General features: G+C 39.9%; 1 protein-coding gene across 1 annotated transcript in view; it reads right to left on the bottom strand.

The window, feature by feature from the left end:
• CFAP92 (cilia and flagella associated protein 92 (putative)) overlaps positions 1-18,418 on the bottom strand; it is a 77,325-nt gene that overhangs the window by 40,892 nt on the left and 18,015 nt on the right. The window contains exons 8-9 of the mRNA XM_032805637.2: positions 4,843-5,021; positions 2,238-2,387 (exon numbers count right to left, since the gene is read on the bottom strand). Of these exons, the coding sequence (XP_032661528.1) occupies positions 2,238-2,387; positions 4,843-5,021 (329 nt within the window). The remainder of the gene's footprint in view (positions 1-2,237; positions 2,388-4,842; positions 5,022-18,418) is intronic.

The following is an 18,418-nucleotide window of genomic DNA, read 5'->3' as shown; positions in this document are numbered from 1 at the left end:
GCAGGGAAGGGGGAAGGCAAATTGGAATAAAGCCTACAATCCTGTAAATCTTCTCCAAGAGGCTCGGTAAACCCAACACCTGAGTGTTAAACATGTCGTCTTTTTTGTTCAAATAAACAAGGAGAGCTTTCACTTGCAGTCAGTGTGTCAGAGTATGTCAAATAATCAGTGTGACCAGAGCTCAGGCACTAACTGCATTAAAATAAATTGGGAGGGAAGAAATTAGTGTAAAGCTTTAAATGTATTGCCAAACCAGTAGGAAGACATTGAAGGGTACTACTGAAAGAAGTTACCAAGTACTGGAGGTATTTACAGAAGATACTATGGAAGCAAGATAATCGTTCCGTGGATCTATCAAAGCTCTTGAGGTTTCAGCTTCAAGTCAAAGCAATAGAAAAATTCTAGGAAAGAGCTACTTTGCATCCATGGAACAAGTAAAGCAAGTGCACAATCTGTGTCGTCCTGTATTTCTAACAGAACTGAAGTTATCATGGTTATTTATTTTCAGGTTTCTGCTCCAGGAGCAGCAGCAGCAGCTGTGAACTTAGAAGGATCATGAACAGCTCTGTAAATAATGTTGGGTGATTACCAGCAGAGGGAAAACATCATTGTTTGAGAGTATGACACAAGAGTGGCTCCCTCTCATACGTGAATTTCTTGTTTACACTTACTGGGGGATCGATACATTGGCAACAGACCCGCTAAATCAACCGCAGATCACTCTCCCATCAACTCCTGTGCGGCACCAGAACGAGAAGTGCAAGAGGAGTTGACAAAAGAGCATCTCCCATCAACATAGCATACTGTGGACCCCACAGTAAATAGATCTAAGTATGTCAACTTCAGCTATGCTATTTGCATAGCTTAGATCGATCTCCCCACAATGTAGACAAGACCTCAGTAATGGCTTCTTGTTGTGGGTTTTAAAAATCAAACTAAGCCAATCTAGAATTCCTATGATATTCCCCACTTGTCACAATCTTTAGGAAGACAGGTAGCACAGGCTCAGAATGTGATCTCTTTGAATGAAAATGCCATTACATACAATTCCCCGACATACTTACCACTTCCCTTTTTCCCAGCTTAAATTCTTTCCCAACCTTAAAATATGAAATTGGAGATAATGAAAAACTGTTTCTTCTACAAAAGTAAAAACTTATAAGAAGTTTATAGTGAGATGGTATTTAGCATCTTTATTTATATGGCTTAATATTTCCACAGCACAGAGCAAGTATAATTTTACAACCTTTATCCCTCTCCATGGCTCTTCTGGCTACTGTAAAAAAATAGCTAGAGAGAAGCTGAATACTTATTTTTTATAATTAATTTTGGGCATTAATAGAATCACCAAATTTGCCTGACTGTACACACACACATACCCCCCCCAAGAGAAAGAGAAAAGACATAGAGATATATAGATGCCACCCAAAGGTTCCAAACAGGTCCACAGTATAGATGTGTAGAGTTTCTATATATAAGTCCTGCAAAGACTTACACACAAGCTTAGTTTTTATGCACTGAGTAGTCCCACTGAGGTCAATGGGTCTGTTCACAGTGCATAAAATTAAGCAAGTGTACAACATCTTTGTAGATGCAGGGCCTACATTTTTATGTTGTTATCAACATTCCTTATGTTCCTCCTTCTGGACAGAGTGCAATTCCTCAATTCCCATCCACATCTCTTTCCACCCTGTCAGGCATTACCTCAGCTCAACACACTTCCTCAATATTACAAAAAAGGAATATTTACTTACAACGATATGAACAAAACTGGACAAAGACAGTGAACACAGTATGCATGAAAACCAGGAAAAAGAACAATGTATATGAACCACAAACCTTAACTCTAACCCTAGCTAGAACATGCAGAAAAACTAATCTCTCCACCTATGAAAAACACTCCACTCCAACACGTCCTGAACCAAACAGGATCCAATGAAGTGTATGTCTGCATTGTTAGAAGCCTGCAGGAGTATTGTAACACTCTAATTTTCAGTGCCACTCAAGAGCTATAGGCAGATGTCAGGCTTCCCTGGTTCAAGTCAAAACCCCAACTAAACTTTCTAACCATTTTTCTTCTCTCCAGCCAGAACCCTCTTTCATTCCAGAACCCCAGTGCTCCCCAAGGTCATCTGCTATGGTAACTCCCAAAGTCACTTCTAGCATGCACTTGGGTGCTTTGGAAACCTGCATTTTCACATAGTGCCCCTTCCCTCCACCCCAGTACTGAACAGTACCTGAGAGGAGAGGCATGAGATCCAGTTGGAAAGATGCTATGCCACACTTCTTTGTCAATGCCGCAATCAGGGTCTCTGCATTGGACACTTTGCTCTGCCTTCGTTCTTTAAGAGCAGGGCCTCTTTTAGGAGTAGAACTTTTCCTTTTACCTGTTGTTAGAGGTGAGACAGAACTCCTTTAAGATGAAACAGGACAAAAAGTTACAAACTTACTGGAATGGGTAGCATAGCCTGGTAGTGGCCAGAGTGTAAGATTTCAACAACGTACTCTAACTCTAAATTAGTTAGGAGTGATTTAATACACTTGATAAATCAGTTCTACAACCTACTTCATACTATACACACATACATGCACAAAAAAAACATGTTAAAAGAATGTTGAGATTTTGCAGTCAAGCACTTGAAAGTTAGAAAATTAGTAAGGATGCCTGTCTAACCTTAATTCGGCCCCTTGGTATGTATGTTTAATGATACAGTCCTTAATTACATTATCACATACTGTTTTTTCCATAGGACACCTGCCTCATTCAGTGCACAGAATAGACCTGCTCTGGGAATAAGTGAGGGTTGCATTGTGATGGAGGCTGTCTGTAGGAACCTTGTCTAATTGGTTGCAGAAGGTGGAAGGTGTTTAGTGAATGAGGAAGAGGACTGCAGGAAGAGAAAGGATGGTCTTGAGGTTGAGGCAGATGAATGGTGCCTTGGAGTGCTTCTCTCCCTGCCACTGAGTTCCAAGTAATACTAGACAAGCCACCTAAACCAAACTTTTCACATATGGTCATTATTGTGTGCTCCTCTTTTCTGAGTGCATGACCTGAGATCCTGAGGTCTGGTTTGCAGAAGTGCTGAGCACTCACAACTGTGACTGAAGTCAATAGGAAATGGGCTATGATCATATAATGTGTTGTATAATGCTTAATATGTGCTGAATAATGGTGGTGCTGCTTGTAATAAAGGGAGGGTGCAAGATGATCTCATGGTCCAGGTTCTTCCAGCACAGGACTGGAGCCAGAAGAACTGAACTGTATTCCACACTTGGCCAAATATGTCTTCTATAATTGTAGGACAATCACTTGACCTCTCTGTACACCAGTTTCCTAATTATTACAACAGGAACAATGGTATTTGCTTGGAACAATGGTATTTGCTTATCTCAAAGGGGTGTTGTGAGACTAAAATTAATTCAATGAGCTCCTCAGGATAGAGGAAGGTATAGGAATGCAAATTATTATTCCTATTATTATTAAAAGGGGGGACATCAAGAAATGTAGTTAACAATACTTACCAAAAATTACATGGGGGAGGGGAAATCCAGTCAGGTCTGAACAAAAGCAAAGACAGGCTTAAGTCATAACTAAGAAGAATTCCTCCCTGGAAAGCATGTGAATGTTTATCACAAGCTCATAGAAAAAAAGGCTCCAACTGCGTTAATTGTGAAGGAATTAGCTAATGAAAGGGTAAGATGTAATATGTGGGACTGATCATATAAGTCATGGGTCTCCAGAGTCATGGGAAAGAGGGACATAAACAGAGCTGTGAAATAAAACAAGGCAGACGTGACACCAGGTTTAGTCCTTCAAAGAGGTCCACTCCTGTGCTGCAGACTGAACTGCCTGCGACCATTTGTATGCCCAGAAGCAGGCTATGAAATGGCTGCCTAGTCATCTCCATGCTCTGCACTATGTTTCTTTGTTTATAACATTCCTCCAAGGCCTCATCCATAACTGTGGAAGCCCCAAACTGTGCTATGCTTGACAGCATTAGAAAACAGTTATCAAGTATGGTTATGGTTAACACTGCTTGGTGCATTAATGATGCAGAACTCTGTTTGACAGAACCATGTTACAACTGTGTGGGATCATTCAGTCAGTGCTTATTTAAGCCATTAGTATCCCTTGGACTATGTGTATTATGGGAGATGTGTACTGCTATATGCCATGATGCCACATCACCTGTCAACAGGATCAGCATGTTACATGCCTTGAATGCATTGACAGATCCTGAAGAGTCCCTTATGGCACCTTTTACTGCCCTCTCTTTGGCCACACATAGACACGTGAACAATGACATCAGGCAAGAATGAGAAGAAAAAATATCACAGGAGGCTGTGGTGCCCTGTTCAACAGCATGGACCAGTATTGGTAGGGTAGAGGACTACACCCTGTGGCCTCTGGTGGCCAAAGAGAGTGTAGCAGGCATGGAATGACAAAAGCCGATTGCCTAATTTCAGAATGAGTGAGTATGATTACTCTAGCGCCAACATTACTACTTGTATTTTTAGCCACTGCTATAAGGTACATTACCATAACAGTTGAAGTTTGAGAAGGGAGTCAATTAATTAATAAATCCTCACAACACCCCAAGTGGAAAGTACCATCAGCATCTTCATTTTACAGCTGCAAGATGAGGAAACTGAGGCACAGAGAAGTTAAGTGACTTGCTGAAGGAAATTTCTGGGATAGCTGGGACCAAAATGCTGAGCCCACAATTCCTAGTCCTGTGCCTACACGACAAATATATCTGCGCAAACCTATTACACAGACAGAATTTCATGTTCCATTTATCTTTTAAAATCTGATTTAGGTATTATTCAAAAACTTCCCACCTTTTGGATCTTTTTTGCCTGGGTGGTCTGCTGGATTTTCCAAGCTGAACTTCGTTTTCTCTGGCTTTTTTGGAATCACATAATCTGAAAAGCCAGCAATTGTATTCTGCTTCAAATAATTGCCCTCATTCAGGATTTTGTCTCTGTTAGAAAGGATACTTCCTGAAACACTAAAAGGACTTTAAATGTGTACAAGAAATAAAAGAAAAAAGATACTGTTATATTTGGAGAAATATTTGTATAAATTACACTTCAATGTTTTTTAAAATGGCTTATCTTCCTTGATAATGAGAGAGGGACCAATTTTCACAGGAGGTCTCCAAAATGATAGAATGCTCAAACCTTGCATCGGAGTCTGCATTGGCACGTACATGGACTTACCATAGTGCATGATGCTAAAGTCCTCATCTCAAGTGCTAATTTAATTATCCAAATGCTGGCTTGAACATCTTATTTAGGCACCTAAGTTTGAAAATTTGGCCCAGTGTATCAGAGGATAATCACTTTGCGGAATGGCCTTGATGTTGGCTTTGTAATGATCCCATACCAGATTCAAATTAGTGACAAGTGGGACAGAGCTTGTCAGCCATTTTCATACTGTACCTCCACACTAAGTCACTTGCAACCAGTCAGAAGATGTGCCCAGATTCCTAGGCACTGGTTACCATGACAGTTCAAAGGATTGGCCTGGGCCTGCAGCACTTCATGTTGGCATTTTGGGACAAGTTCCAAGAGACAGAGCATGAAGATCAAACACAGTGGTTGGGAGCAAGCATGCCCACCCTTGCCCCCCCCAAAATTGGAGGCAACCTCTGTGTGGAGATTGCATTGAACCACAGGGTTGCACTCATTTTCACTAAATGGAGCAGATCACAGAGGTTCCCAGCTTTTAATACAATGTAATTGCAGTGACTACAGGTCCCAACATCCAATGCTACATTTGAGCAAGACAAGTCTCCCTTCACTTGATATGGAGCACTGAATGCAGAGATCTGCACCTCTATATTAATGAGGGGATTGCCTGAAATTTCTATTACAAGAGCTGAATTTTGGCGGCTGCAGAAGAAAAGGAACCATACTTAGTTTATATTTCATAAAGGTCTTAATGGTCCACACAGGAAGGACCCAAGTAGGTCTAATGGAGTCAACAGGACTTTTTTCAAAGGGATGCAGGCTGAAGCCATTAATCTAAAAGTTTATCAAACAGTGCAATGAGAGACACAACAAAGTGAGTTTGTGTATTGCCCCCAAACTTGAGAAAATGCTAAGAAAAGATGTGAGAGCACAGATATACTTCTCCACTCTTAGCAGCTGGTACTGATGAAAACTCTCTATCACTTAGTATGGAAAGGCCAGATGGTCCACCATGTGTTTCAAATAAAACCCCAAGCCTTAAAGAGTTCAACAGACAGAAAATGAATGAAAAGATGATCAAAGCAGACAGGTCACCATAGGTTACTACGGTGATCAGGACCATATAAGTACCTGGACAGACACATCAGCAAAGTTCCTCCTAGTATCTGATTCAATACCTTGCTCATGTTACTTTGCCCTTGAAGATCCTCAAAATGAATGACTCTGTATGTGCAAAGTAGCAGTAGTAATCATATTGTTGCTTTACTATACCACAGCTCACATTTGATATATACCTCAATAATTAAAGATGCAAACCAAAAGCTGTTCTCTCCAGATTTCTAGTCCTTCAGGTTCATAATCAGAGCCAAATCTTTTCCCAAAGGAAAGGTGCAGCAGGGACTTCTAGACATCCCTATGTTAATTAACTAACAGCCCAAACTTATTAGCAATACCTCTCATCTGTCACTCATTTTACTCCCAAAGTCACCCACCTTAAACACACATTTAGTGTCACCTCACTTTTACATCAGAAAAAAAGAATAATTAAGTGGAGGTTATTGAAAGAATCATTTACACCAAACAGCTGAATCCCAAAGCATTAAGTCTCCTCAATGGAAGACTGTGGCCCTGATTTTGGAGCTCTGTCATACAGTGCACCCCATATTTAGGCCTTAGCAGGTTGAGAAATAGTAGTGGTTTTGCCTTTACAGGGCACCTTCCATCCTTGGATGCTTTACAAACATCATGAAGCTTAACTAACACCCTTGAGAGGTAGTAAATGGTACTATACCCAACATATAGATGATCTATACCCATTATACAGATGGTCAGATATTCACTAGTCAACGGCAAAATCAGAAACAGAATTCAGGAATCCAAGCTCTCAATCCCTTTCTCTAATTATCAGACAACAATGCCTCCAAAAACATCTATTTTGCTAATGGCATTTAGCAAGTGAAACTCCTGGGCAAAGCCAAAATGCAATAACCTTTCTCCTTCCCCCCCTCCCCATTTAGTGCTTAATATACAATTTAAATGCTACATTAATGCTACGTTCAATGCTCATCTCTCATAACATGATATACACGAGTATAGCCAGAATATATGCTACAGAATAAACTTGACATGATTTTTACTAAGATAATTTTCTTATTAAATACTTTGCTGGAAAGCTTCAATCTGCTATGGATCAATTATTTTACAGTTACAGGAGGAAGGGGCGGGAGCTTGCACAAATTTCATATTTATTAATATAAATTCTCTCCAAGGATATGTTGCAAAACCCAACGTCTACTCTGAATATGGCAGTAGACTCAAAAAATTTAACCATATGCTTAATTGCAGGCACATACCTAGTCCGATGATTTCTAAGCCACATTTTCATAGCAAATCTTTGAATGATGGCTAATAATACATTGAGTACAGTTAATTCTTTGACAACAAATGTATTCTGAAGTTTTGCCTTTTCCTCTCTACTCAATACAGAGGAAGCAATCCAGGAGATAGTTGACAGAGGTAACAGAACATGAAAAACAACACAATCATGCTACACTTTTCAATATCTTAGGGCTTAGCCTTCCCCATGTACATAACAACCTGATATCCAAGAAGAAACAGAGATACTGCATAGTCTATTTCATAAAAAATTCTGCCAACGTTTAGCAGGATTTCACACATCAGGACAGCTCAACACACTGTAGGGTTCTCTGCTTTCAACAACACCAATTGCTCACAGGTATCATCGCTTTGCACATGCTCAGCCTTGTAAAATTCTACTCACCCCTCACCAATCATCATGCTCTATAGTGGGGGAGTAGGTTTTGTGCCAGGGCAGGTGAGCTTCCCTAAAAATTTACAAATCTGCACTTGTGGATGATTGCAATATGCAGGCCAGGTAGTTTGGGGCTAGCTCTACCCGTTTTACCAGCACAGCCACCTCTCCTCAGGCCGTGTGGCAAGAAAATTCATATACATTAGCCATGTTCCTATATATTTCGTACCCTGGTATTACTGTGTCCCATTGATTACCATCATTCTACTAAGTTTCTGTCATGCCTATTATATCAGTATTCTCATTTAATAACAGACACTCAAGTTCACCCATCTAAGCATTTAGATTTTTTTATGTTTGAATACTAGCCTTTATAAAATTTGTCAATATTTAGCTGTCTGCCTTCATGTGATGAAACTGAATGGGACTCTTTTCATTTGACCGTTTCTCTCAGCTCCTACCTGTACCATATCAACTTCTATCCTCTCTTCTTTACTAGAATAGAGCATGCTCTTTAATAAAACTTCCCCTGAGGGATGTGTCTATCCAAACGATGCTGACTTTTCCCCAGCTCTTAGTTTAAAAACTCCTCTATTACCTTCTTAACTTTACATGCCCACAATCTGGTTCCATTTTGGTTTAGGTGGAGCCCATTCTTCCTGTATAGGTTCCTCCTCTCCCAAAAGGTTCCCCAGTTTCTAAGCCTGCTCTGAACACCATTGTCTCATCCACACATAGAGACCCAGCAGTTCTGCCTATCTAACTGGCCCTGCTATGAAACTGGAAGCATTTCCAAGAATGCTCCCATGGAGATGCTGGACTTTAATCTCTTACCTAGCAAACCACATAGAGCTCATTTCAGGGTGGGAGCCTAAAATTTCAAACACAGGGACATTATACATGAACAATGCTAAGCAAAAAAATGTTGCTGAGCATTTGGACAGTGGGTGGGTACATAATAGGAAGATTTTAGTACCAGTGGGTAGGTTGTGTTTCATGCCAGAGTGGCCTAGGCATGATGGAAGAAGCTTAAATTTAAATATTGTTAGTTTTTATGACATTTTGTGATGTTCTTAGTGAGTTAATATGAGCTATTAAATAATAAATGAATTAACAGAAAGTGTAATTCATCCCGTCATGATTCTCCTGGGGCACCACATAATACCAAGAGCATGAAACAGATCTCACACATACACCTCTGCCTACTAATGCATAGGTCTGTGTACAGCTGCTTTGTGTCAGTTTTGCATCCTTCACACACAGGCACAGCCAATGGTATGCCACAAAATACAGTGGCCTTAAGGCTTTCAGAAGTTTAATAGAGAGCCACATGATTCATTGGTGTGAATTTATCCTGCATTATTAGTCATCAAATAATAATGGTTTATGACATTCAGAAGAAGAGTAATAAAATTCATGAAATATGACTGGCTGCATTAAGTTTTTCAAAATCTGATATATAGACTAAGTAAAATTGAATTTATATCCATGGCAGTCAAATAATTATGCTATACAAAAGCTGTAGGAGCCAAAAAGGCTAAAGGAAGGATGGCTTTCTGGGATCATCACCAGTGAACCAATACTGGAACATGATACATTGTTGCTTGAAAATGTCTACAGAATAATCAGGACAGCAACATGCTAGATTTCCATTTAATTCTCATGAAAGGGAGGCAAATATCTAGTGTGACTACAGCTTCAACTGGCTGTGAAACTGTTCATTGAAATAAACTGGCTTTCAAAGCAAGACAACAATCTGGTTATCAGCTCTGCAATGTAAGAAGCTTTGAAAATCTGCTAATGGCTTATATGAAATATACATTTAAAGAGAAACTACCATATTGGGGGTGGGGGATTCAAAATTTCCTCTAATTAATGTGAAATAGTCTAGACAAACATTTTCCCAAAAATGTATAAATGTTACAGGAATAAATTGACTGTGAGCTAGAGGGTTATTATGGCCATTCTCCATGTATAGATCAGTCCTCAAAATGCTAGGGATATGATATAACATGAATACATGCAGGTCTCACTGAAATGAATCTAGGATCAAAAAAACCTCCCAGAGTACTGACATATAAACATAGTGGAGATTCACAGAGGTAACTGAAGAAAGAAACAAAATCACAATTTTTGTCCATATTAGTCTTTAAAGGGAAAACTTGCTACAGGAACAATATATTTGATTTTTTTTATTTATTTTGATTGGCATGATTAAGAAAAGCATAGCACTGGGTGTCTACAGATATACTTTCTATTCCTAGCTCTGCAACAGACACTCTGTGTAACTTCAGCAAGTTGTTTAACCTCACTCTCTGCCTCAGTTTCCCCATCTATCTCATGGGGGTTCATAAGGTTAACTCAATGTCTGTAAAGTCCTTTGATATCCTTGAATAGAAGATATTATACAAGTGTGAAGTCTGTATATTAAAATCTCAGTTAACCTTGCACAAACAGAGATTTTTGCATACTACTGCAAACGACTCTCAGACATTTTGGTTGACTAAAAAAAGCACCTAGTAGAGAAACAGTTTACTTGTTTCTTTTTAAAGCATACCTAATCCTATGGAATTCTGAAGCCTTACTCCACCTGATTTATTACCTCTCCTGGGAAAATTCCCTTTCATCATGTAGTTTGCCTCAGATTCAAAACCATCAATTAAACTTTAATTATATGATTTAAGCATCCAAAATAATATCAAGTTACCTGATTAATGGGACAAAAACAAAGCTGAGAAACATCTTCAGCATCACAGAGCAAGTTTAAATTCCTATAACTTTTAGAATTTACTACATCAGCAGTAACAGATATGGCTCATGGTTTAACGTAGTATTATACAATTACTTAGGTGGGCTATCAAAGAGTATTAACACAAAAGTAAAGCTATTTGATCGTTTCTGATAGCTAATTCTTTCAAAACACTGGCACAAAACTTAACTATTAAATAATAATTGCTATTAGGTAAATGTAGGCATATGCCCTATTTACTATGTTTGTAGATGGATCTATCTATAAATACCAGGGCTGTCTGTATATATATTTTTTTTAAAGGATTCTTCAATCACCCTAAAAATAATTTCACTGCTCACTTTTGTTTGTTGTTAACAGGTCAGACCCCATTTTCACAATATAAAAGCTACAGGTCAAATTCTGCCTTCTTTTATACCTGTAAAACCCCAAAGTCAATGAAGCTACACTAATAACTGAGGGCAGACTATGGCCCTGACAGTTTTAAAACATGGCAGTTTTCCCTCCTCTCCTATTCTAACTGAATATTAATGGCAAACACAGCGGAGCAAGCTGCTTGTCTAGAGGTCCAGACACACAGCTCCAAAGTAGATAATTCTTTGGGACATGAAGAATCTTTAGTTTATCCTTGCCATTAAATCTTCCCACTGTTCCCTTCTTCTCTCAGAAATTTAAATCTCAGTGGTCCCAGTTCTGCAGTCACTCTATGAGGAGTAACTGAAACGGAGAAGCATCCATGCACTGGCTAATGATTCAGGGCCAGAGTTGTGAATGTGGAAGCTATGCATAGCTATGGCACTACACAATAAATAGTAATAGTCCACTGCATGGATTCACTGTGGAACAAATCTTCCCCTGAGAGCCCCATACATCCACAAGCGGAGTTATAGAGTCAGGACAAAAACACACACACGCAAAAAACCACCCCTCCAGACACACATACTTCATTTATTTGTGATTTTGAGTAGGCTAGGTGTACAAAACTAGAGGTATTTTAATAGGAAGCCTTGATTATTGCCTTTTTTAAACATCAGTAACAGAGCAGTGGAAGTAAATGACAAGCATAAAAATTTAAAGCTCTTTGGGATGCTCGGATAGAAGATGTTACAGAAATGTAAGGTGTCTGTTACTAAGTGCTGATGTTAAGTAGTGGAAGAGAGATTGTCAGAACACTTGCCTCTGAGCTACAAAATCTTCAATGACAAAGCTCATGTGAGGGTTAGAAGTAAACTATCAAACTGGGAAACCATCACAACAATTAAATCTGAACACTTCAAGTAATAAGATGGTAGTTTTATTTGCCCCAATGAAAGAAAATGAACTGCTTTGAAAAGAACTTGAAACATAGGAACATAAAAACGGCAATACTGGGTCAGACCAATTGTCCATGTAGCCCAGCATTCTGTCTTCTGACAGTGGTCAGTGCCAGATGCTTCAGAGGGAATGTACAGAGCGGGGCAATTTATTGAGTGATCGAGCCACTGTCACCCAGTCCTAGCTTCTGGTAGTCAGAGACTTAGAGAGATGAGAGCACTGGGCTGTGTCCCAGACCAGCTTATCTAACAGCCATTGATGGACCTAGCCTCCCAGGAACTTAGCTACTTCTTTTTTTTAACCCAGCTATGCTTTTGGCCTTCACAATATCCTCTGGATATTTGTTCCACGGGTTGACTGTGTGTTCTGTGAGGAAGTATTTTCTTATATTTGTTTTCAACCTGCTGCCTATTAATTTCATTGGGTGACCCCCGGTTTGTGTGTTATGTGAAAAAGTAAATAATGTTTCTTTATTCACTTTCTTCATACCATGCATGATTTTATAAGACCATCATATCCCCCTCAGTTGCCTCTTTCCAAGATGAACAGTCCCAATCCTTTTAATCTCTTCTTGGATGGAAGCTGTTCCACACCCCTAATAACTTTTGTTGCTCTTCTCTGAACTTTTTCCAATTCCAAAATATATTTTTTGAGACTGGGTGACCCGAACTTAATGCAGTATTAAAGGTGTGGGCGTACTAGAGCTTTATAGAGTGGCATTATGATATTTTATCATATTGCCTATCCCTTCCCTAATGTCTCCTAACATTACATTAGCTTTGACTGTTGCTGCACTGTGAGCAGATGTTTTCAGGGAACTATCCAGGATGACTCCAATATCTTTTTCCTGAGTAATAACAGCTTATTTAGACCTCATCATTTTGTATGTACAGCTGGGATTTTTTTTCCAATGTGCATTACTTTGCATTTATCAACATTGTATTTCATCTGCTATTTCGGTGCCCAATCACCTAGTTTTGTCAGATCTCTTTGCAACTCTTTGCAGTCAGCTTTGAACAGAACTATCTTCAGTAATTTTAGATCATCTGCAAAGTTTGCCACTTCACTGTTACCCCTTTTTCCAGATCATTTGCGAATATGTTGAACAGCACTGGTCCCAGTACAGATATTTGAGAGATCCTGCTATTTACCTATCATACCACTGTGAAAACTTTTTTTCCTAGCTTTTAACCAGTTACCAATCCATGAGAGGACCTTCCATCTTGTTCCATGACTCCTTACTTTGCTTAAGAGCCTTTGGTGAGGGATCTTGTCAAAGGCTTTTTGAAAGTCCAAGTACACTAAATCTACTGGATCACTTTTGTCCATGTATGTTGATCTCCCCTGAAAGAATTGGTAAGGCATGATTTCCCTATACAAAAACCATGCTGACTCCTCCCCAACATATTATGTTCATCTATGTATCTGATAATTTTGTTCTTTGCTATAGTTTCAACCAATCTGCCTGGTACCAATGATCGGTTTACTGGCCTGTAATTGCCAGGATCAGCTCTGAAGCATTTTTTTTTTTTTTAAATCAGCATTACATTAGCTATCCACCAGTCATCTGGTACAGAGGTTGATTTAAGCACTAGGTTACACACACCAGTTAGTAGTTCTGCAGTTTCATATTGGAGTTCCTCCAGAACTCTTGGGTGAAAACTACCTAGTCCAAGTGTTTTATTACTGTTTATTAGTTTGTTCCAAAACCACCTCTTCTGACACCTCAAATCTGGGATAGTTCCTCAGATCTGTCAGCTACAAACAATGGCTCAGATGTGGGAATCTGTCTCACATCCTCCGTAGTGAAAACCAATGTACAAAATTCATTCAGTTTCTCTGCAATGGCCTTGTCTTCCTTGAATGCTCCTTTAGCATCTCAATAATGGCCGCACCCATTGTTTGGAAGGCTTCCTTCTTCTGATGTACTTATCAAGTTTTCTGTTAGTTTTGTGTCTTTTGTTAGTTGCTCTTCAAACTCTTTTTTGGCCTGCCTAATTATACTTTTACACTTGGAACCCTAGAAACCACTACTAATAAGAATAGGAACCTTCAGGTGTTGAGAATAAAGGAAGGGACTAATGGTGTGGAGTCCACAGAGACCATTTGGGATTTATTGGTGGCTTTTTGGAAACAAAACCTGCTCTCCCCACTTCAGGCAGAAAAGGCATATAAGAGGTGGGCCCATCTGTAGGCACGTAGAGAGGTTAGCTGGGGCTCGTCTCTCTCCAGGGCAGTGGGGAAACCACACTGCCTCACTAAAATTGGAAAGATGTCTTGTGGGGAATTAGTTCATCCGCAGGAGTCTTCCTCTGAAGCCTTTGTGAGGGCAGAAAAAAACACAGTGAGTCAAGCACTCAGGCAGGGGCTGAGCAATAACACTATATAATAGTAAGCCCAGGCCTGGCGTTTACAGCACCACTGGGGAGTTTTGCTGGAATCAATTTAAGAGAAGAAATACAGCATCCAACTGTACTGTGGCTATTATTTTCCCTGGATACAGAGGCTGTGCATGGCATAAAATGAGGCAAGAAGGAAGTTCCCTTTCAGGAAAGAGACATTCTTTTCCAGATGTGACCAGGGCAGCTTTCATGGGCTACAGACCCGCTTCATCAGATGCATGCAGTGGAAAATACAGTAGGAAGAGATAGATTATGTGTGTGTGTGTATATATATATATATATATACACACACACACACACACACATACACACACACACAGAGAACATGAAACAATGGGTGTTACCATACACACTATAAGGAGAGTGATCAGTTAAGGTGAGCTATTATCAGCAGGAGAGAAAAAGAACTGTTTGTAGTGGTAATGAAAATGGCCCATTTCCAGCAACTGATAGGGAGATGTAAGGAACTGGGGGAGGAAGGAGACAAGCATGGGGAAATAGTTTTACTTGTTTAATGGCCCATCCACTCCCAGTCTTTATTCAAGCCTAGTGTGATAGTGTCCAATTTGCAAATTAATTCCAATTCAGCAGTCTCTCACTGAAGTCTGTTTTTGAAGTTTTTTTGTTGTAATATTGAGACTTTTAGGTCTGTAATTGAGTGGCCAGGGAGATTGAAGCATTCTCCAACTGGTTTTTTAATGTTACAATTCTTGATGTCTGATTTGTGTCCATTTATTCTTTTACGGAGAGACTGTCCGGTTTGGTCAATGTACATGGCAGAGGGGCATTGCTGGCACATGATGGCATATATCACATTGGTAGATGTGCAAATGAATGAGCCCCTGATTGTGTGGCTGATGTGATTAGGTCCTATGATGCTGTCCCTTGAATAGATATGTGGACAGAGTTGGCACTGGGCTTTGTTGCAAGGATAGGTTCCTGGGTTAGTGTTTTTGTTGTGTGGTGTGTGGTTGCTGGTGAGTATTTGCTTCAGATTTAGGGGTTGTCTGTAAGCACAGACTGGCCTGCTGACTGTGTATCATAGAGGTATGATTCAGCCAATCATGTGACTTTCAGCACAAAGTTTTGCAATGAAACTCAGTTTTTAATCATTAACATCCATGCAGATGTAGCAAAATGTTTTGCTTCCTGTTTTTATAAATTTCATGGATATAAATAAAAAATGTTTAAAAATGAACTTATTTCCATATTTAAAATGGAGCAGAGTTTCATATAGTTTAATAATGAATGATTAATACAGCCTTATTGCAGAGTAAATGATAACCCTTATACACATGGAAAAAAGAGCAATAGTGACATATGCTAGGATTTTTCTTTTTAATTGCTTCTCAGCTCTATGAGCTAAGATATGAAAAAATTATCTAAGTTAATTCACTTTATTCTTGTTGGGGGTTCATTTTTTGGTCATCAAATTTATGAAGAATTAATATTAATTTTGAGAAGTATTCTCACACAGCTCCAGAGAGTCAGTGGAGTGTAGGACTTCCTCTCACTAATGGAAATATTGGTTAGAAAACCCTTGAGACACAAAGCTAACAGTCTCTTTGAATTCATATGCAGTGCCAATGATGCCATTTAATTTCTATTCTGCTAAAATGCACATGGGAGATTAAAGAACTGTGAACTGTTCAAGTCTGATCCTGAAAACATGAATGTTTGTGCCTGACAATCAGAAAAGTAATTTATGCCTGCATAAAGAGGACTTCTACCTAGGTCAATCTGTACTAAAAGTTGAATTTGTTTGAGAGGTAAACTACTTTGTACTTTCAACTTTTCAAAAACTCTTAAAGTCGTATTTTTTTTTAAAAAACTGTCGGAGTATGTATACTGGATATTACTTGAGTTCATAACTTCCTGCAACTGTGAAAATTTAAATAGATCAAAATAGAAAAAAAATGCTTAAAAATAAATAAATAATTATCTGTCAATTATAAAAATATGAAAATTGAATACTGTCAAGCCAAAATACACTGTAAACGGTTATGATGGCTACACTGGCACTTTACAGTGCTGCAACTTTCGTGCTAAGGGGTGTGAAAAAACACCCCCCCGAGCGCTGCAAGATACAGCGCTGTAAAGACTCAGTGTAATCAGTGCCGCAGCACTGGGAGCGCGGCTCCCAGCGCTGCAAGCTACACCCGTAGAGGATGTGGTTTACATGCAGCGCTGGGAGAGCTCTCTCCCAGCGCTGGCGCTCCGACCACACTCACACTTCAAAGTGCTGCCGCGGCAGTGCTTCGAAATTTCAAGTGTAGCCATACCCGAAGTGCCTATTTAGTCTACAAAGCAGGAACTCAGAATTGTTAAAAGAGAGCAAAGACAGCAAACCAAGAAGCATTAGAGAAGTTGCAACAAGAGATTAAACACAAATAACAGCTCATCAAAACTTACTATAAAAGTAGCTCAAGGTTATGTAACAAATGTTTGATTTCCAACAGCTCAAAGCAATGTCCTAGAACATTTGGAACAGTGGAATTTTCAAAGCAAAGTACTATTTATTTTAAATACAGGGACAATCATTTCATTGTTAAAGATGCTGGCCCTCTCACATAAAACACCATTTGAAATAAAATCAGAGCATTTTGCTTGCATGGGCAACTCAGACTTGTTTTTGAAGTTGTTCACTTCTAGAGATTTGCGATATTTTTTTTTTCTGTACATACAGCATAAAATCAGTTGAGTTACAACCTACATTTAAGGCAGGGGTCAGCAACCTTTCAGAAGTGGAGTGCCGAGTCTTCATTTATTCACTCTAATTTAAGGTTGTGTGTGCCAGTAATACTTTTTCATGTTTTTAGAAGGGCTCTTTCTATAAGTGTATAATATATAACTAAACTATTCTTGCATGTAAAAGTAAATAAGGTTTTTAAAATGTTTAAGCAGCTGCATTTAAAATTAAATTAAAATGCAGAACCCCCTGGACTAGTGGCCAGGACCCAGGCAGTGAGAGTGCCACTGAAAATCAGCTTGCGTGCTGCCTTTGGCACATGTGCCATAGGTTGACTACACCTGACTTAGGGTATGTCTACACTGCAGTTAGACATCCACATCTGGCCTGTGCCAGCTGACTTAGGCTCCCACGACTTGGGGTAAGGGACAATTTAAATTGCAATGAAGATGTTCAGGGACCTCCCATCCAGGACCAGCTCCAGCGTTTTTGGTCACCCCAAGCGGCAGGGGGTGGGGTACGCGATCGGCGGCACTTTGGCTGCAGCTCTACCGCCACCGCTTCATTCTTCAGCGGCAATTCGGCAGCAGGTCCTTCCCTCCAAGAGGGACCGAGGGACCCGTCACCGAATAGCCAGACATGCTGCCCCTTTCCATTGGCCGCCCCAAGTACCTGCTTTCTGCACTGGTGCCTGGAGCTGGCCCTGCTCTCACCTCAGAGGGTCCTAGAGCCCAGGCTCCAGCCCAAGCCCAAACATCTACACTGCAACTAAATAGCCCCTTAGCCCAGGTGGCATGGGCTATCCATGGGTTTTTAATTGCAATGTAGGCATACCCTTAAGGTATGTCTTACACCATACATGCTACATGGTAGTGTATAAAGTACATACACTGTACCCCCCCCCCCACCATAGCACAGGTACAAACCCCAGTGTAAATGGTGAGGCACTGCTTAGGCAACCTTGTGGGTATGAACCATATACGGCTCTCTACGTGCCCAAGCAATGCCTCCCCCATCTACACTGCTGTTTTTAGCAATTTAGTGTTCTGCTGCAGGGCAAAGGTTCCGGCAGCTCCCTGCTGCCTGAGCCTTTCACTAACATGTGTAGCTACACACCTCAGTGTGGATGCAGCCTGTTTTGCACTGCGGCATGTAGCTACACATACCCTACATGCTGCCAGTGTACATGTAGCCTTACAGTAGTAACCCATGCTAATGAGTACTGTTCCTAGTAAACATACATTGCTCAGAAGAGTCTACCAGTAGCCCACTGAAGTCAATGCAAGTCTTTTCAT

This window comes from Chelonoidis abingdonii, chromosome 17 (genome assembly GCF_003597395.2).
Source record: "Chelonoidis abingdonii isolate Lonesome George chromosome 17, CheloAbing_2.0, whole genome shotgun sequence".
In the NCBI taxonomy this organism is placed as follows: domain Eukaryota; kingdom Metazoa; phylum Chordata; order Testudines; family Testudinidae; genus Chelonoidis; species Chelonoidis abingdonii.
Note: the sequence above shows the minus strand (reverse complement) of the source record. Positions and strands in the feature narration are given on the sequence as shown.